The sequence below is a fragment of the Balaenoptera physalus genome (assembly GCF_965194825.1).
Source record: "Balaenoptera physalus genome assembly, chromosome: 18".
Classification (NCBI taxonomy): domain Eukaryota; kingdom Metazoa; phylum Chordata; class Mammalia; order Artiodactyla; family Balaenopteridae; genus Balaenoptera; species Balaenoptera physalus.
Window position 1 is genome coordinate 39,773,562 of NC_138899.1, and position 27,166 is coordinate 39,800,727.

The 27,166-nt window shown below is 35.0% G+C and overlaps 1 protein-coding gene and 1 long non-coding RNA gene across 7 annotated transcripts in view; one reads left to right on the forward strand and one right to left on the reverse strand.

The window, feature by feature from the left end:
• PCDH9 (protocadherin 9) overlaps positions 1-20,004 on the forward strand; it is a 973,394-nt gene extending 953,390 nt beyond the window's left edge. For all 5 annotated transcript variants that reach the window (XM_082434782.1, XM_082434784.1, XM_082434785.1 and 2 more), the window contains one exon: positions 13,413-20,004. In XM_082434782.1, the coding sequence (XP_082290908.1) occupies positions 13,413-13,786 (374 nt within the window). In that variant the 3' untranslated portion in view covers positions 13,787-20,004. The remainder of the gene's footprint in view (positions 1-13,412) is intronic.
• LOC309647485 overlaps positions 1-27,166 on the reverse strand; it is a 185,384-nt gene that overhangs the window by 60,916 nt on the left and 97,302 nt on the right. The window lies entirely within an intron of this gene.

Consider the following 27,166-nt stretch of genomic DNA (forward strand, 5'->3'; position numbering starts at 1 on the left):
CTTTGCTCTTACATATTCAAGTTATCTCACCTGTTCACTTTTTGGTTTCCTGAATAAATTCTTCAAACCTTCCATAGCTCTTTCTAGATTCCAGGCACATTGCACCCACCCCTTTCCTTATCTCTTCAGGCCTAGGAATGGTAAAATTTTCCTACTTTTTCAGGTCCTTGCCTCCTTTACTACTCCTTTTTAGTTCACTTTCCTAGCCCACACTCCACAGTCCCTTCATTAAACTTTTTTCACTTAACCCTTTTGAGTGCCAGTCCTTTCATGCCAGAACACTGAAAGATACCCAGGCTATGCCAGCTTGCAGGGAGGCACACTTTCACATTGTGATGGATGCCTCAAAGCCTTCTCTATCTCAAAATCACATTCTTCTGCCATGATGCTTCAAGCATTCATATGTGTGGATTGAAGCGGCTCTGGAAGGCTCTTACCGAAGTGCAGATATTCCTCCGAAGGAGAGCAATTAACATTTTGGTCAATAACACTGTAAGATTAATGAGTTTATCAGAGCAGCCAACCACCAATTATGCCCAAGAGACAGGTCATTTTGACAAAACAGATTGTAAGATAATAAAAACATATTTAATTGCAAAGGGACAACAGATCTAGATAGGAAGCAAATGTGATTAGCCACAACTCCTCTAAAGAAGTTATTGAAATAAACCAGAGGGGAAAAAAGACAATACCTGAGAAGACAAGGTCAAATTTTGCTTACCGCAAATTTTTCTCCCTGATACAGAATTAGTGACAGTACCTCTCCCTTATTTTGTTTTCTTACATTCACTAAGAAGCTTTATTCTGAGAGTAGCACTAGTTTTCCTAAAACTTTACATGTAAACATCAGCTTAATCTTGAGAAAATTTTAAATATTTTTTTATTAAATGTGCAAGTGCGTTGATGTTGCAACAACATTGTTCTGTTTCAGAAAAATGATAAATGATTCATATCTTATAAAATTATTATGGCAATATTCTTTGATGATAAATATTGCAATATTATATGCATTGAAGTTGGGACTTATGGTCAACTACCAATAAAATAGTGAAATACTAAAGAAAAGTAACTTGTCTTCCTATCCTCAGAAAATTATAGTCTCTGATGGGCAACAGGCAGAACAGAAAATACTGCAGAAAATCTCAGCCAAATTTATATAGATGTTATAAAATTCACATGTAATACTTATCATTTTAAGAGAGAAATCTATCTTTTAAAGACCTATATTAACGAAGTAATTTCTCTGGATTTGCAAGGTGCATTCGGAGATAAACATACATTTAGATCGAAATGGGTAATCCTATGCATTACCCCGAGAGGGCAAGATTTCTCTCCACAATACTCCATTATACAAGCCATTTTCAATAATGAAGTAATGACATTTTCAACAGTCCCCTTAGGAGATTCTTTCAAAATATAACATTATGCTTCTCATTTTTAGAGTAGTTTTCCTTTATGTACAACTAAATTTAAACAATGAATTACACCATGGTATTCTACATGTAATCTAATGTAGCATATTAGCCTCTTTTTAAAATCACACTTTCCCCTAAAATTTGTGAAAAGTAATTTCATTCCTTAATGGTTGTAAGTCAATATATTAATGGAGTCTAAACTACTTTTAGGTTTTTAATACAATCCCTAATCAAATTAAATTTTTTCTAAATATCCTCCCATTTACCTGAACATACCTGTACCAAAGGGCTAAATTCTGCATACCTTTCTGCATCTCATTGGAGCTCTGCTTCAGAATAATTGCTAATAATTACTTTGGCATCGTCAGGCTTTCAAGAATTGTTTTGTTATGTATCCTGTGAATCTGGACTTCTGAAAGCATCTAAAGAACTCAGTTAGTGAGAGGAATTATGAAGTTTCTTGCATGATTAAGCAGTTCAGTGGGATACAGGAAGCAACCTAATTATGTTTCACTTTGGGGCATTCTACTTGCTTCGACCCAAAGTAAGGTAGCACATAAGTACTTTTGAATGCAGCTATTTTGCACTTACTAATACCATTTAGACATTTCAAGTATCATCTTGGTAAAATTTTATGCTGTGAACTCTTAACAATGTTTCTTATGTAAAGGTAAATCCATTTGATTATTAACTATTTTCTGATTGTAAATGACTTGTCACAATGTTTTACATACAGTTTTTATGTTAGCTCACTGATTTGGGGTTCAGAACAAATTTCATGTTTTCTTTTCTTTCAAAATCTATCTAGTAATTATCTACAGTATGCCAGGCCATGGTAACAGGTGTTGAGGACATAGTTACCTAAAAGCAAATTACCTGCATTTGCAGTGCTTACATTCTACTGTTAGAGCTAGACCATGAACAAATAAATACACTGTGACAGGTAGTAATGAGTGCTATCCAGAAAAATGCAGCTGGGTAAGGGAATAGAGAGTGAATGGTGTAAAGGATATTATTTTTTATAAGGTGATCAGAAAATGCCTCTATGAAGAATCGAATTTGAGTAAACATCTAAATGAAGTGAGGCCAATGCACAAATTATAGTAAATTGAAGGTCCTGAGACCTAATTAATCTTGGTGCAAGTCAGTGTAGCTGAGCAGAGAGAGTACGGTGGGGTTAAGGAGAGAAGGTGGCAGAGTGGGGTACGGATATGACATTGGGAGCTGGACGAGAGCCAGATTATATGGGACTCTAGGTCACAAGAAGGAGTGCAACTTTTACTCTGAAGTCCTTGGAAGCAGAGGAATGAAGTGTTCTGCTTTAAATACTGTGTTAGTCTGAATAGCTCCCAAATATATCCACATCCTTGTCCCCAAACATGTGACTGTGTTATCTTACATGACAAATGGGACTTTGCAGATGTGATTAAATTAAGGATTTTGAGATGTGATTATCCTGGATTATCTACATAGGCACAGTGTAATCACAATCGTCCTTAAAAGAGGGATGCAGGAGTTAGAGGAGGTGATGTGATAACAGAAGTGGAGATTGGAGAATGTGTTTTGACCATGGAGAAGGACCCAGAAACCAAGAAACACAGACAATCTCTAGAAGCTGAAGAAAGGAAGGGGATGGATTTTCCCCTCAGAGTTTCCAGGATGAAGCAGCCTGCTTAACACCTTGACTTTAGCTCAGTGAAATTGATTTTCAGAATTTTGACCTCCAAAACTGTAAGAGAATGTTATTTTAAGTCACTAAGTTTGTGGTAATTTGTTACAGCAGCAATAGAAAACTAATATGAGTCTATTACCTATTTACTTATAACTATATATACATGCCTCTAGTTAAGGATTAGAGCATAGACTGTCACAGAGTGAAAGAAGGAAGTCCTGCTAGGAAATAATAGTGGCTTGAGGTGGTGGGTTTTCAGGGAGGGAGATAGACTAAAGAACTTGCTGATTGACTGTGTATCTTGAGTAAGAGACAGATGTTGTATTAGTTTTCTATTTATGAGTTACAAATTACCACAACTTAGCCAGTTATAGCAACACAAATTTATTATCTCAGTTTCCACCCATTTATTATCACAGGAGTCCAAGTAGGCTTGCCATGCCTAGAGGCTCACAAGGCCAAAATCAAGTTATCAGCTGGACTGGACTCTTCTCTGGAGGCTCTGAGGAAGAATTGATTTTCTAACTCACGCAGATTGTTGGTAGAATCCTGTTCCTATGGTTGTAAGATTGAGATCCCTGTTGTCCCGCTGGCTGCCCAGCTGGGGTGGCTCTCAGCAATTAGAGGCTCCTCTCAGATCCTTTCTATGTTGTCCTTTCCATCTTCAAAGACACCAATAGAATATTGAGTCCTTCTTGTGCTTTGAATCTGAGCTTCTTTCTGCTAATAGCTAGAGAAAACTCCCTGATTTTCAGGAGCTCACATGATTATGTCAGGCCCAAATATAGTTTATAAATATAGCTTAGTCTATTAACTAAAAATCAGCTTTGTTGGTTGATGAGTGTCCTTGTTTCATCTGCAAAACCTCTTTTGCCATTGTCTTAGTCCAAACTGTTATAACGGGATATCATAGACTGGCTTAAACAAGGAATATTTATTTCTTATAATTTGGAAGGCTGGAAGGACCAAGATCAAGATACAGACAAAATTGGTGTCTGGTGAGATCCCCTTTTCTAGTTTGCAGATAACCCCCTTCTTGCTATACATGGCAGACAGAGAGTAAAAGTATTGGTTCTCTGGTCTCTTTCGCTGCGTAGAACACTGGGAAAGTACCCAATGGAGGTAGGTAAGTAATCAATGTGCTCACATCTCCAAGAGAGGAGCTGCAGCAGCAGCATCTGAGAGATCATTAGAAATGGAGGAATTCAGGACCCCAGATTTACTGAATCAGATTCTGCATTTTAACCATTTCCCCAGGTGGATCATGTGCACAGTAACATTTGAGAAACACTGATCTATACTTTATTAATTCAAAGTTATGGTAACATCTATGTGTAAACACACACACACACACACACACACACACACACCTACAGATCCCATGCATCATAGTTGATGACTTATTCCATTTAAAAAAGAATCTTTCAGACACCTTTTAAAATATATAATTTATGAAATCTTTAAATATTTAACAACTTAGCAAAATGTTTTCCCCAAATTCCCCAGTGCTTAAAATAACCAGGGACTAATCACTATGACCTCTGGAGACCATAAGAAATAGAATCTCTAACCCAGAGACTCGGAGAGGAGCAAGGCTCCAGTTATAAGTGTCCCAGGTGAAAATTATCAGAGAACTGGGCAAATAAAAATGAACTTCACCAGTTTATTTTTTCCATTCTAATTAAATACACCTGAAATCTGGGAAAGAGTGGAAAGTGTGTAAAGACAAATTACTTCACAGTACTGTGTACTACTTGTCTGGTTTCAGACAAGCACCTGAGAGTTTTTTAAGGGGAGAGAAGATTATATAAATTGCTTTTTTAAAAAAATTGGATCTCAGCCTGAAATTCATCTGTAAAGAATTATTTCATTTCTTAATACCTTAGATTTGTTTGCACATCAGATAAGATTTACTATGTTTTTTTAAGAAACTATGTGAATTGTAAGAAATGGAGAATAATTCAGGAAATATCAGTATATGAGTAACTTTTTAAAATGAAAGACATCAAATATGAGTAAAAGAAAGAGTAAACTATAGAAGAAAGTAAATATGGTCAGCAATAATGTAGATAAGCTGTTTCATACAAGCAATTTTGTCAAAATTTGAGAATTAATTTAAATAATCAATAACCTTAGACTATTGCCATTTCATTGATTGCAACATCAAATGCTAATGGTGAATAAATAAAATCAAAGATATTTTCTTTTCATCAATTAGCTTTAGCAGATGAGAGAAAAGGGAGCTGATATTCATGCCATGCTGAAGAAAGCTAAAGATTTATAAGGAGGTGCTCTCCATTCTTTGTGAGCTATAAAGTCTGTCCAAATAGCAATATCCTCTCTGGCAGAGAATCTGCTGCTCGGGCTGGCTATGTGTTATTGCATTTGGACTGTCTCCATCTGCAAATGTTGACTTTTCATCTGTGACCAAGGAAAAAAATCTGTATGAGGAATGTGTAAAACATTTAATCCATGTTTAGTTGTTAACTAAAGGTTTTTTCAAATCCTGCTTGTGTGGGAATTCTGCATTTGTTTCTCAAGGTGACTGCAGATGCTTTCACAATGTTGGGTTAAATTTGAGCCATAAACGAAAACTCTGATGAAGGTTTTTACTTAGACTGAGAAATGTAAATACTTATTTCAATCATACTTTCACATTCCAACACCTATATGTGACCTAAGTAATAGACTAATCTACAGGAACAATTGATTTATGATTTCTTTGCCCTGTCTTGGACTTCTCATTAGTAGAATGAAAATAACACTGAAAATTTGATTATCTATGACAAACCACAGTGATATTTAATAAAGGAATAAGAGATTGGTAGAGGTCATGAATCAGAATTTAGTCTTTTACTCTCAATTTTTAGATGAGAAACTAGGAGATGTGGAATCTAAAGTTACTTTCACAAAGTCCATGCAAATTCATTATTTTACTGGGGCTCGAATCTGTTTCAATTTGCTTGAGCTATGATGATCATGTGACCTGAGATTTCTGGACTAGCTCTGATTTTAGATATTCTATGCAAGAATCTCTTGAACCTAACATGAGATCAAACAAAAGTTATTCAGTGAATGAATGAGAAATGTTTTTCCCATAGGTATACTCAAGTTTGCCAAATCTACTTTTGGATTTAGACCATCCACATAACTATGCTGTACTATTTTATATACAAATCTGAGTTTAAATGGCAGTGGAATTTGTACCCCTTGATTGTTTTTCTGAGCAGGGTAATAACTGATACTTATTCCTGTGTGACAGTGATTTTAAAATATTGGTTGGACAAGGATAATGTGATCTAAAGTAGAGATCATGTATCAAAAGGGAAAGTGAGTAGTGTTGAATGGTCTCCTCTGCTTTCATGCCAATGCTCATATTCAAAATTAACTTTTACTGTTTTTAGATTGGAAGCAAATTAATCAATTTGATTTGTATCTGCAACTGATCAATAAACATAGTGTGTGGAGACAGTAGGGGGGCCTATCAAGTGACTTTACCTGACATTCTTTCAGGTCCCTGCAGATTTCCATAAATATTTAGCTTTAGCTTTCCATTCAGGGTAATCCATGAAAATGATAAGAAATTGTTATGCTACTACATATTGTCTCACAAAAAATTTAAAAGAATAGAAATAAACTGAGGGTGAAAATGAGCCAGTAAAAATACTAATTTTTTGGTTTTGGTCTCCTAGAGATACTAAAATTATCTAAAAGTGTACTGGGTGAGAATATTTGTTTCCCTGAAATTTTTAATAGGAAGATTGAGTAAGAAAAGGAGCAAGTATAATAATTAAGATTTTTCTCAGTAAATTAATAGCAAGTACAAAGCAAAATTATAGGATAAAAGCCTTCTTAAAAATGGAAATTTCTTTAAAACAAGGAAAGAAATTTTATCACTGTGCCTAGAGATCAGGCAAACTGCTTCAGCAAGTCCAAATCAGTGGATGCATCTTTCACTTTAAGATGTTTAGTGATGCACAACTCTTTGCATACTACACTCATGCTACCTTTTAAGGTACCTTTTCTGGGGAAAATACAGAAAAACTGGAACTTAACAAATGTTTTGCATAAAAATGATGCTCTTAACCACAAAAAGGCCATTATAACATGACAATCAGATATGTTTTGCATGGAAGAGGTATTTTTCTATAATAAAAGTTGAATGAGACAAAAATTGAGTGAGATGTGATGAATCTGAACCAAAATGATATAAAAATGACATCTATTTTAAAATTCAATTTTCACAGTCTGTTTAGTCTTATTTTACCGAATAGTAAAAATTCTAAGGAAAATTTATTCATGTAAAAGTGCAAACCGGGCTTCCCTGGTGGCGTAGTGGTTGAGAGTCTGCCTGCCAATGCAGGGGACACGGGTTCGAGCCCTGGTCTGGGAGGATCCCACATGCCGCGGAGCAACTAGGCCCGTGAGCCACAATTACTGAGCCTGCGCGTCTGGAGCCTGTGCTCCGCAACAAGAGAGGCCACGATAATGAGAGGCCCACGCACCGCGATGAAGAGTGGCCCCCACTTGCCGCAACTGGAGAAAGCCCTTGCACAGAAACGAGGACCCAACACAGCCATAAATAAATACATAAATAAAATTTAAAAAAAAAAAGTGCTAACCGTCATATAGTATGAAACCTAACCAGAAATATGAAAGGTCTCATGATTTTTGAAAAAAATATCAGTTTATCAGTTTCGATCTTTGGAATTAAAGGGTTTCAAACCATCAGGTTGAAAAGCAGTGGACAACAGGCCAGAAGGTACATGTTAATTATAGCAGTGAGTTAATCAATGAACTAACAGTTCTGCTTCCGGGTATAATAAAATGAGATCAAAGCTCATTCAAGTATTCTACCATTTAAGTATACCTGGAGATCCATTAAATTGGATAGTTTCACATTTTAAACCTGCATCTTTAAAAGTCAGCAATTCAAGCAGCTCTATGACAGCTGTTGATGCCTAAATCATAGGAAAAGTATTTTGTTTGGCTTTGAACAGGAAGATGGAGCAAAGATGGAGAGGGAAATACATTGAGAACTGATATAAACATTAACTGAGATGACTTTCAAGAAGCTTTTTATGTGCTTTTGTTTTTGCTTTCAACATTTAAATGCAGAGACAGATGGCTTGGACAGTTTTATCAGCACTTGTGTCTTTATACATTAAAAAACGAAGAAAGATAACCAAACTCATAGATTGCAGATTGTTAAAGGGGACAAATACTTAAGGTTTTTAAAAAAAATCAATAAGTATTTCAGTGTTAAAAAAATCATGATGGGGGATTTTAAGTACTTCTTTTGAGAAAAAGGAAACAGATTGGTATAATGCTGAAATTATAGAAAGTACTTATAAGCAATTTTAAATCCTGATCTGGATTCTAAATAGATATTGTATGATGTAACACAAATAGGACCTCAAAATTTATGAAAAAATTGGAGAGACAGGAAAACATAAGTGCACACATGCACCAAGCACACACACATGCACACACACCATCTCAAAATTTATTAAGAATCCAGCATATTTCTGACACATGTAATACATGTTAAATATTCAATGTTGAGGGAATTATGAAAAATAAATATAATTATTCATCAATTAAGGCGATTCCTTATAGTGATAACATTAAAAATAATTATATGTCAAAGATAAGGGATAATATTTCAGTGCATATAACTTTTGCAGTATTAGCAAAAAATTCCTGACGTTTTAAATGCTATATATTTGATGGAGAATCATGAATTATTTTCAATTATATTTTGGAAAATGACAATATTAAATACCAATGCTTTATAAAGAATGTTTTTCTCCTTTTTAAAAGTATAAGACAAATCAGTAAGTGGTTCTAAAAATGAGAAAAACTAACTGGAAACTATTCAATGTTTAATGCTTCAGATTATAAACTTTTAAAAGACCAGGACTTTCAAGGAACCAGTAGAATGACTGTGTTCTCTTTAATAATTCATAATAAAAATGTTTCTTTTTTCTTTCTACCAATTCATGACACAGACTTTATGGAAGAAAACTTGGAAGCACTGTTATTTCCCAAAATAAAACTCGTGTGTGTGTGTGTGTGTGTGTGTGTGTGTGTGTGTGTGCGCGCGTGTGTGTTTCAGGGCAACCACTGGAAATTATATATAGGTCCAAATAAAAAGAGTAAAATTTTCCCTATTTAATGTCATGTCCCAAAATAAAAACTTGTCAGAGAATAAACAAAGTAAGCTTTCCAGCAATGCAGCTCAATTACATAAGCAAATTGTTATAATGTAGTTTAGTATATATATATTTTCCCTTTTCTTTCTTTTTTTTCTCCTTTTTTTTTTCTTTTTTTGCTGTCTTGACTCAGTTCTGTGGCCCTGGCTACAAGCTGGTCAGTTTCCTTTCTTCAGTAAATCCACATCCCACCACTTCCCTTCTAGAGCTCTCACACTTCTAGGTCATTATGCACCCACCCTAATTGCCCCAAAGGTAATGTACCAGATATCTTGAGATAGACTCTGTGCCCTAGAGCCTGAGAAATTTTTCTAATCAGTCAATCCACAAAGGGCCGTGGAAACCTAGCTACCTCCACCCTGCTTGGCCATACATAAACTACCCCCTAGAATTCCAGCTTATTCTTACCCTGTTCCTGGTATAACCGTCTATGTGGCCCTGGCTGGTGGCCTTTTCTCCTTTAGGGCAGCTATAAGTAACAAAAACTGGCCCTCATGCAAGTGCCATCATTGTGTTGTGTCGCACTTTTCGATGGATCTTTAAATTTTATATAACAATCAGCTACCTAAAAGACTGGCCTAAGAATCCACAATACTTCTGTAAATTTATTTATAGACTTTATTAAAAGCCTTCAAATTTATTTACAAGAATGAATCATAAGTAAAATTTTCAAAGATCAATTAATATTATCTAATGGAAAAACCATTTTTTGCAAGTTAAATATTTTGTACAGTACACACAAATTTTAACTGTAAATGTCTTAAATTGTCAGTTATCTGTAAGAACTTTCAGAAAAATGTAGAAATGGAACTTGGAACAAAGTCCCTCTGTTGTCTTTTAAAGAGACAAGCCTCCCTAAACCCTACCTCCTTCCCAATGACACATTTTTCTCCTCTCTTGGCTCACTGCTTTTTTTTTGGCTCACTGCTTTTAAGGCAATTATTTGTTTCCCAGGATAGACCCAAAGCTCCATGAGGATAGTGTTGACATCTGCTTTGTTCACTGCTATATTCCTGGCGCCTGTCACAGGGTCAGCATATAGTAAATACTCAGTAAATATTTATAGAATAAATAAATGTTATCAGTTCTGAAAAACAATATACTCTATTTGTTAAAATGTGTCATTAAATTCTGAAGATTTAGGGTCCACATATACTTATAGACACACACACACCCACACACACACACCCCTAGTGTTCTCAATTATTGGGTAATATTCTTAATTTAATAAGATGGCAATGTATATTGGATAAGACTATTTAAAAAATAATCTTGGATATTCTCCCTTTTTTATGTACTCAATAAAAACCTGATACTATTAATATTTCTAAGGTAGCTGATAATTTATTTTTTCCTTTGGGGATATCAACAGGAAAAGAAAAACTTATTAATGATTCTGGAAAAGTAAAAATTAAGGATTGATTCATAGGCCTCAGTATATATTATACAACAAATTGGTGATTATCTCTGTTGATGTCTAGAAAGGAGTGAACTTTTTTTTTAATATTTAGTTTTTTTTTTTTATCTTTGGCTGCGTCGGGTCTTAGTTGCGGCATGTGGGCTCTCTAGTTGTAGCGCACAGGCTCAGTAGTTGCGGCATGCAGGCTTAGTTGCCCTACGGCATGTGGGATCTTAGTTCCCTGACCAGGGATCTAACCCATGTCCCCTGTATTGGGAGGTGGATTCTTAATCACTGAACAACCAGGGAAGTCCCAGGAGTGAACATATTTAGCAGAGAAGTTAAATAATTCATTTATTAACTATCACAAAGTATCGCTAAGGCAGAGATTTGTTGTTGAGGAAGCTTTTGGTATGATGTTTGAGAAATCAGAATCTTCTAATTACTTAAGGTCTGCCTTTTAAGCAGAGGATATCTTTAATAATTTCTCAGAACATTTTCAACATCATAAAATTTTAATTAACAATTAACATTGTTCATAGATCATTGCTATTGCTAAGCACTATGAGGAATCAGAAGGCTAATAAATTGTTTTTTTCCATCAATGCATTTTAAATCCAGTTGAGAGAAAACAAAAATAAAAATGTATACTAATGAATGACATTTTTGTCTTTTGTACCCCAAAGGACAAAAAAATGTCATTAAAGTAAGAGTTGAGTGAGTGAGCTCAATTAGGAAATTTGTTATTCATTAATAAGGGAAGATCTGTGGAAATCTTCCAGGTGCATGTAAAACATTAATTGGCAAAGTTAGGGAAGCTTGCTGTGGTACCTGGGAAGCAAGCTGCCCCTTGAAAGAATCAGTAATTAAATGAAAACAAGCCAGGCAAAAAGCATCTTCCAGGCCTGCGATCCTGATGTAAGGGGCATGGATTGGTTTGAGCAAAATGTGTTAGCTTTGTGGATACAGAGTCACTGAACACACCAAAGCGAAACTAAAAGGGAGAAATTAGTTTGAACTTCTAAAGTGTGGGCAGAATTCAGAGGACAGAGAAAGGCTCATAGAGAAGATTAAGTTAAATATCCTAGGAAGTAAGTAATCATTTGAGGTTTGTGAGAGAAATAGTTTTAAGTAATGAACGTATGTTTAAAAAGATAAAACTATTTGCTCTTGAGGGGATGGGACTATGGGTCAGATGGGAAGGAATTTTAAGGTTATTCTAAAGAGCAGATTTTAGATTTCAAAAAAGACTAAAATTTCCATTTGTATGTAAGAGTACATTTTAGGCATATTTTTTTTTCATATCCAGTGTCCGTTTTAATGTTGTCTGTGTGTTGAGGTCTCAGGTATTTGCCACCAACTCTTACCTATCTCAGCAGGTATTTCTTTTTTAACATGTAAGAAATAGCTAGAATATTATTAAGAAAAATAGATGTTAATATAAAAAACACACAATTATTGGGCACTTAAAAATATTAGTAGTGCTAACTTGGACTTTAGCAAAGACCTACATTCCAATTGTTGGTTCTTTTAATAGTTGAGTAGACAAACTTTCAGGGATGTTTTCTTCATTTTTTTCTACATTTTTATTCTGACGACTCTCTATTTTTGAAAATGCTTTATGCCTCAGGCGTTCTTGCCTATCCACTTAACCTCATTTGTAAAATCAATTCCTAATTTTCAAGCTACCACTTATCATTTGACTGTTTAATCAAGGGAAAAAAACAATGACAACAAAAAAACCTTTTCCTTAACCATTTGACACTTGTTGTTTATCAGTAAAGAACTGATGTCCTCTTTACAGAATCAGAGAAGAGTTTACTTTCAAAATCATGGTTAAAATGTTTTAGATTGCCTGCTGGTAAAAAAAAAAAAAAATAGAAGAGAAATATCTATGATGACTTATTTTCCCTTTGATTATTAGACTCCATGTGATCCAATTTGCAACTTAGCTAGACTTTCACGTTAGTGAAATTTGTGTTATTTAATGCACTTAGAAATCAAGAAAATAGGTTAAGCTTGGAAGGAACCACATGTTGTCTTTGGATGCAAATGGTGCCTTTATTTACTTGGATTTCACAATGTCAACCAGTCAACCAGGTGTATCTTTAGTAATATACTTTAGTTAAAACATTCTTTAAAATGATTATTTAACTTTTTAAAATGTTGCAAAGTTATTTTCATGGGATTTCATACTAAAAACACACGTTTATATGGAAAAACATTTTATTTTTAATGTTATATTTCAAGTAATACTTTTTATATTCAGGGAGTTGATATGTTAGCATATATTTCAACATTGCACATAACATTTTTGTACTTTTCACTATTTCTCATGAATATGAGTTTTTTGTGGAGAAGCAGGACATAAATCAGTAATAATACATATGTCATGGAAAAAGTTCATCAGAAATGATATGTCATGGGTATATCTGTTTACTCATGTATGTCTATTTATTTTTCTATCTGTCTGTATCTCTAGATATAAATGAAGGCTTAAGGAAAAGAGATAATTCTCACCTCAAGTAAAAGGAATTTTATTCCTCCTATGTTATTCTTAAAAGGATGGAGAATCATATCTTTGAATTGTTTACCTTAATACAATTTTCATGAACAAACGAGATCACCAATGCACGTTTTCTCTAAGGAGATAATTTTAAATGAAAACTCTAATCACTTTCTTTCCTTATTTTGTCTCTTTTCCTCTGCAGATGGGCCTCTGGGCCCCCGAGGATTAGCTGAAGCTACAGAGATGTGCACTCAAGAGTGCTTGGTTTTGGGTCACTCTGATAACTGCTGGATGCCTCCTGGCTTGGGTCCATATCAACACCCTAAATCACCTCTCTCAACCTTTGCACCCCAGAAAGAATGGGTCAAGAAGGACAAGCTTGTGAATGGGCACACCCTGACCAGATCCTGGAAAGAAGATAGCAACAGGAACCAGTTCAATGACCGTAAGCAGTATGGTTCCACCGAAGACCATTTCAACAATGGCAGCCACATGATAGACATTCCTCTGGCAAATCTGAAGTCTTATCAGCAAGCAGGAGGTGCTATTGAGAGTCCTAAGGAGCACCAGCTCTAAAAAGAAAAAGGCTATATGGGACCTAATAACTTTACACTAAATAGACATGCTAATACTGTGTGTGTCAGAGCTTTATGTATTCAATAGATCTCTACAACTATACCCTTTATAGCAGGGATATCCATAACTTTGTGTTAGCACCATGGAGGATACAATGTTTTACCACATTAGAGAGGGAAGATAGTTCTACTAGCCATGTGATCTTGTTTACTAGGATTGATTAAACTCTCCAGAGACCTCTCCATTGTGCAAATATGCTTTTTTTTTTTTTTAACTGCATTTTATTTTGACCCTGGACTGCTGCTATGGACAATAGAATATGCATTTGGAGAGTAAGAAAGTTCCATGGATTAGAGTGACTGACAAACATATCCAGTTAGAAAATTGTGCTCTTTTTGTCATTGATCTGTGTTGGGACTGCTATACTTGACATTATACTTCAAACGAAACTTAAAAAGATAAGCATTAAATCTATTGTGCTGTTAACAACATTAGTGGACACTTGTAAGTCAATCAGTGTTAAAGTATTTGTAAATAGAAGCAAGCTATTATTAACAACTTTTGTGTACTTATACCATTCACCTAAAAAACGTTGTAGCATAATTCTGTGTTTTATGGTTGCTTCTTTTCTTTTTTCGTTTGCCTCTTTGTCGCTATTTTTGTTGTTTCTTTTAGTGAAGTGTTTCTGAGTCTGTCTTGACACACGTTGTTCAAAAGATCTCAGATACTTGTAGTGAAAATAAAGGTTCTGGAATCTCGCTTCTTTTATGATAGCTTATGATGCTGGAATTCTATAAGAAATAAAGATAACAAATGAAAACTTTATATAAAAAAAGGACTTCTGCAAAAGCTTGGAAATTCAGAACCTATCTTCTTGACATCCTTATTTTCAAAGTAGGCAAAAGCAAAATCACTTATTTAGTAGCATTAAGTGAGATAGTAATGGGAAAGTGTTATCCTTCAGAAAGTAATATATCCTGTGCTTGTCACTCATGCAAAACTAATGTATTAAATTAGCATATATTGAAGAAAAATTACTATTCAAAAATAGTTTCAATTGGGCAAATGTGTGTCTACAACTTTGTTGAAATGGCAGTTTGTGTTGATCCTCATATACAATAATGTTGTTGTAACACAAGTGTTAGACCATAGCCACAAACTATTTAATGTGTTGTGCCTTCATGATGTAACAGAACATTCTCCAGGTAGGCTAGTTGGGAGAAATTAAGGGATAGATCTCTAATTATTGCTGTTTAACTGTTTGTTATCATAGTTGGTCAATGCCGGCAGGTACCAGCATCTTGTCACTTAGGTCAAACCAACAGAGTGACAGCTAATGTTAATAAGATCTCAGTTGCACGTGCAAACAAATCCAAATTCGAGCATTCTTAGGAGGTTTTTGTTAAGGCATGACAGATGATTTAAACAAATAAATAGCATGCAACAAAATGTCTTTATTGAAAGAAGTGAAAGTTATCTTAATGCCACCGTTCAACATCAGTTTAAAAGTAAAAAAAAAAAATTAAAAAATGGTTTGCTAATCTGATAGATAATTTGTTCTTACCAAAAATAAAATTACTTTGTAAATAGCAATTCACATTTTTCCACAGTATAATGGAAAATAATGGGTAGGAGTGCATTGCTTATTGCAGTACATATTTGTCGGTTTGTGAGGGGTGTTTGATGACTTTGACACAATAAATATCTAAACAATTATCCTTGTTACTGCTTTGCCAGTTCTACGTTATTTACAATTATTCAGCTCCTGCAATAAATGTTCTGAATTCCTGACTGTAGTGTGTTAATTCGTGGTCAAAGTCCAAAGTGATGATTTTTACTCTAATTGTTAGATAAGTATATGTTAATAAAGGTTAACTTTTAATTAGAAATCAAAGAAAATTTGTTAGGGGTTTAATAATACCTACGTTCTGAAAATAAGTTTCCAAGTTAGAGTTAAATTCCCCTAATGATCTATGAAATCATTTTCTTGGGAAATTCATGGAGAAAGTTCACTTTCTAGTCAAGATTCATGCAAGTTTCATCAAAGTGAAATCCCAAGTCAGAAACTGGGCAGGTAACACTGGTTATTTAGTGAGGTTATCTTCTTCACTCTTAGTATCCTTTAATAAGATTTCATGAAACAAACTCTCAAACATTTCATTGCTGGCAGAAGAGGACTATTCAGGGATTGAGGCCTTGAAACAAGGGCCAAAACTTCATCTATATTTATTTCAGGTTAGGAAAATAGGCTCAGAAACTGCAAAGGATAATAAGACACACTCACACATATGCCATGTATTTATATTCACCACGGAGCAACTGGATCAGAGTTTTAGGGTAAGTAAACAGGTCTGACTCTTTCTCCACAGCTTTTTGAAGAGTTGTAAAATAAGACTCAGGAGATAGTGACATGGAGGTAAAGATATTTGCTTGGACCAGTGGCTGTATGTGACACCCTAACCCCTCACCTCTGAATAAGCCAGATTTATCCAGTAGTCTGAGGCGCCATCCTCCTTTCCTTCACAGGGGCAGAGCCTGCCCTAGGACACAGAGAGTGAATGAATCCTGGAAACAGGCCACTCTTTTTTTTTTTTTTTTTTTAATTTATTTATTTATTTATTTTTGGCTGTGTTGGGTCTTCGTTTCTGTGCGAGGGCTTTCTCCAGTTGCGGCGAGCGGGGGCCACTCTTCATCGCGGTGCGCGGGCCTCTCACTATCGTGGCCTCTCTTGTTGCGGAGCACAGGCTCCAGACGCGCAGGCTCAGCAGCCGTGGCTCACGGGCCCAGTCGCTCCGCGGCATGTGGGATCCTCCCAGACCAGGGCTCGAACCCGTGTCCCCCGCATTAGCAGGCAGACTCCCAACCACTGCGCCACCAGGGAAGCCCCAGGCCACTCTTGAAAACAAAAATCCATGCCTGCTCAGTCCCTCTCTCCATTTTTTACCAGTCAGATGTCATTCCTTTCTGCCTTGAAGAGCGGAGCGAAAGGTGAGAGAAAATAAAATATTATTCTCCTACTTTTTCTTTCCCTGAAAGAGTGGAATAGAAATGCCTTCCTCCAAACCAGAAGTTTGGAAAAGAAACTCCCCATCCCACCATATTTCTTCTAATAAATAACAACATCTACTCTTATCAAGGCATTCAGTTATATGTTCTGTAAAAATTAAAATAAGTAACATTACAAACCAAACTGAAGTATTTAGTCATTAAGTAAATAATACATTCATGATAACTGATCTTAAATATCACCCACATTATTTTATTGTGTAGACATTGAATATTATAAATCACATTTACCTGGAAATCAAAGGCAGTTACATTTCCTAGGAAAGCACACATATGAAATGTATAAAAATAATGACTTTTAAAGTGATTATCAAACGCTACAGTGCTATATGCCACACATTTTCTAAAGTAGATATAGAAATAAACTTATTAAGCTAAATATGACCTGTTTGAATGAACATTTCTACACATACACTAACATAAAATATATATTTAAATAATGGATATTCATTAACAGACAACTGAGTAGTCATTTTGCTGCACGGATGCTATTCAGCAAATCTCATTCAGCATAGAGTGGTGTTCCCTCCCCCCGCCCCATCATTCCTTAGCTAAAGTAAGAAATACAGCTGAGGCCCAGAAGCCGTTCTAGTATTTATTAAACTCTCTTGAATAGAAGCCAGGAATGGCTAATTATTATTAGTGAGGAGTTTTGGAAGCCAGGGATGAAAGGGATGCCTTGTCAGTTTCAATTCTAATGTGGATGCCAGGGTGTTACTTTGTAAGAGGGCAAACCAAACTATGAAAAGGAGGCGTGGTGTTAGGAGTCTAAAAATGCTTCATTGTTCTGCTTTGTTTTAAGTAGAGCTGATCTTCTCTCCCTAAAGGAAGCTCCTTCATTGGTTCTTTAGAAAGAGATCGCTTTCAAATTCTCCCAGTGTTCTTAAAGGCATAGTGATCACATAATGATTTCTCTATATACTGTTCTCCCCTTATCACAACTACCAATCTAAATTTTAGTACACATCACCCAGGTTTTCCATTGTTGAAAAAATATGAAATTAATCTCATAGTAATAAAATACTTCTGTAAGACATACAGTATTTAAAGCATGACTATCATAATAATATTTCATTCACATTTAGTTCACTCAGTTTTCATTTATATTAATGAGTATTCCAAAGATACCAATTTTCTATTATCGTGATGCCACCATTATCCATTTTAAAATATTAAATAAGGTCTGTATTTTCTACTTCAAAAATGAATTTTATTTTCTTATTTCTTAGACTTCTTAAATAGTGCACCACAAAATGAATTGAGTTCTGCCCACATTTTTGTTATCCTAACATACCACATCGTTCTTGAAGCTTTATAATGAAAAGCTCTTTTTAAATTAAGTTTTTCATTTTTTACCCTAAAATTTTCTTTTTAAAGTTCTATGGTTGTGTTCTTATTAGAGTACATACAACACAATTATTATTGAACTCATTCAATGTCAAATATTATAAAGTCCACATATTTGCAAATATGCTCAACTACAGTAATTTTTCAGATACTATTACAGTACTATTTAAACTCAATCCCTGTATTTTCTGGATCTTTGTAGTTCTTTTTAAAAAACATTTATTTTGATATAACTTGCATATCACATTGTATTAGTTTCAGGTGTACAACATAATGATTCAATATTGGTATATACTGCAAAATGATCACCACAATAAAACTAGTTAATAGTCATCACCACCCACGGGTACAATTTTTTTTCTCCTTATGAGAACTTTTAAGATTTACTCTCTTAGCAATCTTCAAACATATATTATTATTATATTATTATTATTAACTATGGTATATTATCTTTGTGGTTCTTCTACCAAGAACTTTTTTTTTTCACCTCCAAATTCACCATTAGTTTGGCATCATCGACATAATCCTGAATAATGATACTCAAAAAAATAATATTGACCTTGGAACTCTAACACAATCAATCATTGATAGCAAGGTCTTCAGTAAATATAAACTAGAACCCGTTTAGGTTACACGATTAGGAAATGGTAGCAAAATGCATTATTTGAAAAAAACTGAAACACTCCACTCTCCATATTTTTAACTCTTCTATTCCCTTCTCTCTACTTACTGGAATTTGTCTATTTTCCCCCAGGGGAACTCCAGACAGTTTTCAATATGTTTCAAGTACAAAATTACCATGTTTCCAGGAACTTGCTGGTTTGGAAGAAACTTCTTAGGAAGCAAATAATTTTCATTTTTATCCAGCGATTGTTTTTTCATGGAACCCATTTTCCCTTCTGTACTCCTGAAAGCGTGCACACTCCATTGACTGTGGTATGTGGTCCCTGCTTTTACAGGTATTATTTCCTCTTTGACACTTAATGACTTGAAGTTCTCACCAAGCCTCTCTTGTGCCCTGATGCATTCTCTGTACATGGTCCACCCCAGCACTGTTCACCCCACCAAGAAGAGGCTTTTTATGGCCATTGGACTTACGGAAAAGGCTAAGATGATAGCAGCTATCATTTTAAAAGCACATCTCATTTCTACCAGAAATAAGTTTTAAATTGCTTTTTTTCCCCAAAAAATCCATACATCAAAGAAAAATAAAAATAACAGAAAAATTACAAAAATAAAAGACAGAAAATTGAGGCAAAGGGATTATGTGTGTCTATGTTTATATAAATTCATGTCACCAGTTCTGCATACTTTCCAGGATTGGGTCATATATTTGTCTCTAAGATTACAGGGAATGAAAGCAAGATAAGCAAAAAAGCACTCCATTTATCAGTGAAATAAATAAAATATATTTTACATTTTTTGGGGATAACATTCTCTCTTTCTTATTTTCTCCAAAGTCTGATGACAAATGGACCATTAGAAATAATAATTTTGAACAGGCTTATTTCTTCAATGTTTAGCATTTTTAAATCATAGTTTAAGTAAATCATGAATATCACTATATAAACTATATGAAATTCTATGTAAAATATACTTTTCTCCTTCACTTTTAATAATATTTTTTGATGTTTATACATCACTAAAGTAATCCTTTTCCACTGTTTGGAAAACATCATAAGAATATCATCTGTGCTGGTCCCCAGACCACTCACATCACCGAGTTCCCCATCATCATCTAACTCTCCTCTCTACACTATAAAAGGGACTGCTTCCCTTAGGAAAATTTAGCATTTCAAAAGAAGAAAATAATTTCCTAGGCTGCCACAGCCAAGAGGACCAAATCGCTATAAAACAAAACATATCAGCTTCAGTAATATGCCCTCATTCTCCCCTTGTTTAAAGCATCCATCATAAAATTCAGTTCAGGATCTAAAGGACCACTGTCTCTGGATATGGCCAAGGTTACAAAAGATTGTTAAAATCTTTCCTGCCCAGTATATATGGGTTAGATGTCCTTTAGTTAAGTTCCATAATATGAAAACTGATGAACAATATTTTTAAAATTCAGGTTTTACTTACCTTTGGTTGTGATTGTCCCAAACAGCAGTGGGGGCTTTACTCAGAACACAGAGATCTTCAGAGTAACTGCCAGAGAACCCTGGCATATACATCATGACACAGAATATAATTTCCTAGGAAAATCTATCTAGTTACACAGTTGCCAGACTAAAATTTAAATATGTGAGAAACATACTTGCTGTCCTTTGTTTTTTCTACAGCATATAATTATTATTCAATGAAGTTTGTTTTTTTATCCATCAATAATTATAATTGCACTTATATAACACTTACTCTGTGCTTAGCACAGTTCTAAGGATGTACATTATCATTTAATTTTCTCATATACTTTGTTTTCTAGGTATTGTTTTTTAGGTTTATATTACATTTTTACAGGTGAGGAAACTGAGATACAGGGAGTTCAAATGAATCTACTCTAGATGGTACAGCAAGCAAGCAGCAGTGCCAGTCTCCTGGTCTGACCGTAGAATATGCACTTTTACCCACTAAGCAATGCTACCTCCTTATGAAAGATCCAAGCATTTTTTGACTCTGGGACTGAATGATAAATTGCTATTTTTTTCTAAACAAGAGCAATAAAATAATTTATTAACTTGTTCTGAAATGAATATCTCCCTTCCATTTAGAATTTGGTTTACCCACTGAATGATATATTTATATGTTGGCTTAAATATTTTATTTATTAAATGTGTAGAAATTGTGCTTTTCAGCCTTGGGGCAAAATAATGCAGTCTAAAATGGCACACAAGTTTAGAGGGACTAGAGCCTAAACAGTGCTCCTGGGAAATCGGGCTAACGTCCCCTCTGCTAGATAAAAGTGCTGAATTCTTTTCATATGCCCCAGATGTATCTATTGACAGCTCACACCTTTTTACACATAGCACTTGCCTTCTCTTCCCTACTTAGAAATCAGGTAAAGAACAAAGTGAGCCACACATCAGGCTTCCATTGCCACAGGGCATTAAAATGAGACCAAAATCAGTCTGACAATTAACTTTAGCAAGCTTATTTTCTTCTCGTCATGGAAATGCAGCTCCCATTGACATCAAAGGGAGCTATGTTCTCGAACAGAGAGGAGAATGGACTCCCCAAGCACCATGGAGAAAGCTATATGTTAAGCTTCAGATCATAAATACCCACTCTTACTGCATCACCAATTTCAGTCAACTGCTCTTACATCTACAGTTTGGTTTATTGTCCAAATGGAGAAGTACTTCTTAATTTGACAAAAAAGAATCTCAGATTATAGATATGAAAATAAATTACTTATAATGCCAAGGTCATACCAAGTAGTAGTACTTCATTAGTCTTCCCTTTCCTCCAGGAAAGGCTGACCGTAGGTTTTAAATGTCATCTCCCTGTAGTTCACAATTTTACAGTGTACTCTTTTTATAATACAGTGTGATAACAAATGGCATTATATTAAATATAAATATTCAAATAGTTTAATAATATCACAATATCATTCAATAATCCACTGCTCCATTGAGCCATTTGCATATGGTAACTTTTCATTTCTCTTTTATATTTTGATCTTTAATTATTTGTCATGACATAATTGCTGATGTAAATAATTGAACAACGGGTGTATAGGAAATATCTGTCTACATACACACAGTAATCAGTATGAGAAAACCAACAATATTAAACTTCTTGAGAAAGAAAACATTTATGGTCACTTCCTTTAAAAATGTTAACCTGGGAATCTTTGCATGTTTTATCACTTATAGATAAATATTAGATAGATAGATATAGATACAGATATAAAGGTATATAGTTACATAGACAGTTGTATATTATTTATAGTATTACTAATAGCGCATATTGTTATTCTTTGTATTAATTTGATATTGTTTATATAATGCTAGAATTCTAAGTAAAGAAGTTCATGTAGCACAAATACCCACTTCCCAGTAGGATGGCTTTCAGCTATCTAGTGCAGATGAAATACCACTAGAGAAAAGATCGCTTCAGTCATGCATTCTAGGGGCTCATGAATTAAGTTAAACTTAAATGGTACAAAATGAAATACTTGCCTTCAACAGTATTTAGTGGTGGTGAAGTTCCTTATAATATTTCAATATTTATTAAAATTAATAATAAAATAAGGATAAGGAGATTTAGCTTATAAATTCTACTTAGAAAAATTTAAGGGAGATGATGGTACTGAATCTCATCAAACTAAGAAATTTCCATTTTGCAGAATAAACCTGGCACATATAATTGACACAATCATCTTTTAATGAAGTAAAATCAAGAGAATAATATTCACTTCATAGTCTTATTGTGAATATTGAATGGGGTAATTCATTTATAGAGCTTAGAATGGTGCTTGAAATACCATAAGTGCTCCATAAATGCATTTATTATTGTTAGTAGTAATAGTAGTAGTAGTAATAGTTTATTCAACACCTTTTCTAATCACAAAATATTTAAAATATATTAATTACACAGAATATCAAAAGTGCAGTTCTCTTTATCCCTGCTCCTAATACTACGTGTTATAATCAATGAACTTCCCTCTACTCTTAGAGAAAACTTTGCCCCGACTCCAGGGAGCAGAGATGCCATTAGTCAAGAATTATCTCAACTACTAAAACAGGTAGAAACTTGACTATGTCTCTTTCTTTTCTTTCTTCACTTCTTTTAAAATTCTTCAACTTTTCTGAATCTGTATCTTTCAACTCTTTCAGGCTTATTCTATGGTTATTATACTGTTATTTCATAGTTCAGCCTACACAAATTCAAACACTTACAGAAGCTAGTTTAGTATGGAGAAATGAGAGACAGAAATTGTATTTTCTTCGTTTGGAAGAGAGTGGCAGTTATTTGGCCACCACAGCCATTTCCATACAGAATAGTGGGTCCAACGGTTGCCAAATCTTCCAAATTCTCAAGGGAAGCCTGAATTCCAGAATGCTATGGGAAATTTCTCTCTAGAAAGATAGTGGGCTTAAAACAAACAAATAAATCAGGGGACCACAAGGTAGCATGTTTGCTAACTGGTCAGAAATTCTCTCTTCTGTTTTCTGTAAATTCAACCTCTAATTTTTTTTAACCTGGTCATAAGCTTATGCCTTTTCATAACATTTTAAAATGCTTGAGTCTCTCTAATTTAAAACAAAAGAAGAGTAAACAAATAGAAAACCTTCCTAGCACTTACTTCATCTTCTGCCTCATCTGCTTTATCCATTTCACAATCTTCTTGAAAGTGTACCAATACATCAATACCCCACAGTCTAACCACTACAACAAAATTTCTCCGGCTAAGTTCTCCAAATTCTCCTGCCCAAATTTTCTCAATATGTAAAGGCCAACTCATGCTTCCGTGTTATGTCTGAATCTAGAAGTAAAGAAAGAACCATAGCTCGTGTGTGTCTGGGCACCACAGCTGCTGCAGGTCCTGCTATAGCTGGTAGGATGGAGGTGTGCCAGAACAGACCTCACAGGGAGAGGCCAGGACAGCAGATCATGCTAAGATGTGAGGGGTAGTGTGGCGACCCTTTCCACTAGACCACTAAAGCCACTGAGGGCACTGAGGAGTTAATGGGTGCTGAGAAAATTGGGGGCATTGCTTTAATTAGATCTTATACAGGCACCGTGGTGGGGCTAGTAAGCTCTAACATATACTTACTTGCTCCTTGACTTGAAGTCCTGAAAATCTATTCTCCATGAGGAATGAGTGTATTATGTCTAAAATGAAATCTGATCGTATCACTCTGGGTTAAAACTGTCCAATATTTCCCTATTACTCTCAGTCTAAAAGTCCATATGTCCTAAAATAGCCTGCAGACTCCAGCATGCTCTGTCCTCTGATCACTTGACTGTCCTCTTCTCAAGCTCCCCCAAAACATGGATTGCTTGATGATCCAGCTAAATTGAACTCCTTTAAGTTCCTTGAAAACCCTGTGCCCTTTTTTGCTTCTGGGCCTTTCTGAGCGTTCTCTGCTCTGCTGATACATTCTTTCTTTCTGTTTTCTCTCTTAGAGCAGCTAAGACCCCTTGTTACTCTTTGTTTTTTTTTTTTTTTAAATGGGGTATAGGTGCTTTGAGCTTGGAATTTAAAATATGACTTCCTTTAGACTTTTCCAACTGCTCCCAAGTAACCAGATGATTGCCCTATCATAGCACACTGTATTTTCATCATCTATTTACTTGTCAGTATCTGTCATTAGACTCTAAACTCCCTGAGAACAAATATTACGTCTTTGTTATTCACCATTGTGTTCACTGAGCCTTTGACATAGTAGGGGTTCAATAAATGTTTATGGAATCAATTCATGACTACCATCTAATTGTAGGATCCTCTACAAAGTGACATGTTTTGAGGCCTGGCACGTGTACATTGGTACCATCCAGAGAACTTGGAAGACAATCCAAGTGAATGTTATAGAGGTATTACAGGTATTATTGAAGTATTAAAGGTATTATTAAATGAATCTAAGAGGACTCTTCTGCTTTCTTCTTTTCTAATATACTATGTGTTTCTGTTTTAGGTTTTTTTCTTTACTCCTTTTCTTCTTCTTTTCTGTCTGGGGAAAAAATAGACCTGCTTTTTTTGATAGGAGCTGATTTAAACTTTACTGCCTTTGCTAGGGTGTAGCTGACACAAGAAGGCAAAAGTAAAAGTGATCACTCCTTTAGTGGGCAGTGCTATAGAGAAACCAGTTGTCTCTCCCCTTGCCCTGGTGCCGCTCCTATGCGTTCTTTTAGTGCCTTCCTTGTCTAAACATTATCACCTTAAATTCTAATAGTCAGCTTATTTGTTCACCACTCCAACTAGCTGGGAACTATTTGAAAGCAGAGATTGATTCAGTAACCCTGTGGAATAAACATCTCATGCAGAACTTATAGTAAGCATTTAAAGAATGTATAATGTGAAATATGTAATAAAACTCTTCTGCCTAGAAGTAGCAAGCTATAAATATGACTATTTGTTAGAATTTTAAAAAGACATATACATCAGATATGGGTTTGATTAAATGATCTTTAAGTATCATTTCTTCCAACTAGATGTTCTGTAACACTTTGTAACATGATAAATATGTTCATGGGAGGTGTATAGGATAACGTAAGGGTGCAAAATAAAGATCTATAAACCAAAGCAGAGAATGAAGACACAAAGTTAAGTCTGTTTCTTATAAGTGTAATTATTTTGTTGGAACTTTTTTTTTAACATGACAGTAAAGCAGACATTGGATTAGTTTATTCCAAGCTCAAGTTATTAAAAAACCTTCTGCTCAAAGTTCGTTTTTGATTTCTTCTTCTTCAACTTTGTAGTACAGTATAAATAATTCAAAAACATTTCAAATTTTCAAATTCAAATATGAACTCCTCAAGAATTATGCTTCAATTCCTTAATGGCACTATAAAATAAAATGGTTGGTCTGTGAATATGAAAAAACTATACTCAGATACATTTGTTCAAAGTTTTATGCATTAAATACTGAATTATGAGTTATCAGTCATTCCTAAAAGATGAATTTTATTTGGAATACTAAAATATATTCCAGAAGAGACAGTAATTTGCACTTACTCAATGCTCCAATGTATAGAAGCAGTAATGTTTATGGAGTGGAGATAAAATGCTATTTTAAATTTGCTGAGTTCCTCCTATTGCTTAAAGTGGAATGAATCTGGATTTTAAAATTACTGAAGCTGATGAAATGGCAAATATGGGATTTATAAACAGTTTTGGAATATCAGATTGGATGTTGGAATTGTGTTGGGAAATACTCTCCCTTTATTCTGGTCAGGTTGACGTGAGAGCAACAGAGACACATGCAGGTTTGAGGCAATCTTGAACCAGTGATGAAGTCTCAATGAAGGTAAATCACATGGAGGTATTAAGAAGTCATTAGGGCTCAGTTAGAGCTGAAGGAAATAACTGTAATATCTATCCATCCTCTCCTTATTTGCTTCCTTTCCCCTCCCTCCTCCACCCCACTCACAAAAGAGACAGTGGGAATTTGCCTCCAAAAATGAGGATAGAAGTTGACCATAGGCAAAACGTTTCAAGGAAACAGATGGTGCTAGAAGTGAAAAGACTGCTAGATTCTAAGACTATATTATCTGGTGTCCATTTTTTAGGTATCCCTTCCTTCATTATAGTTCTTGGTATTATAACCAAATTTCAGCAAAGTTGTATTACATGCTACAAACTGTGTTGTGAAGGAATGGTATAGAATCACTTCTTTGTCTGAGAAATGGTAGTATTTGGAGAAACAATAGCAAGACAAGACAAGGAGAATCCTGGAAGGACACCGCATGAAGACATGACAAGAGTCAAACAGGATCAATCTGCTGTACTAAAGAATTGTTCCTTGGGAACCCTCAGAAATAGTAAGGAAGGTAAATCTATGAAAGACACATATTTTTTGTAATCAGATAGGACTGGGAGCTTGGGCTATGTTATTTTGGTATTAGAGGAAGAGAAACTGTTTTGGCTGAAGAACTTTAGAAGTGTAAGCACTGGATTTATGTGCATAGTATAGAGTCAATCAATCTACATAAACAAGCATTCATGCACTCTTAAAAATGATATATTCCAAAAGTTTGCTTGGGTATTGAATGTTAGAAATCTGGATCATTTTTCTCAGGCAAACTTGCCTCAAAATCCTCTTTATTATTTTTCCTAATCCTCAGTGCTTGGGTACCACATTACTGTCTATTCCACAGTCACTTGCTTTCAAAGCTTATTGACACAACATGGATCAAAACACAGTCTTGGACTTCCCTGGTGGTGCAGTGTTTAAGAATCTGCCTGCCCCTGCCCATGCAGGGGACATGGATTCAATCCCTGGCCCGGGAACACTCCACGTGCCGTGGAGCAACTAAGCCCGTGAGCCACAACTACTGAGCCTACGCACCACAACTAGTGAATCC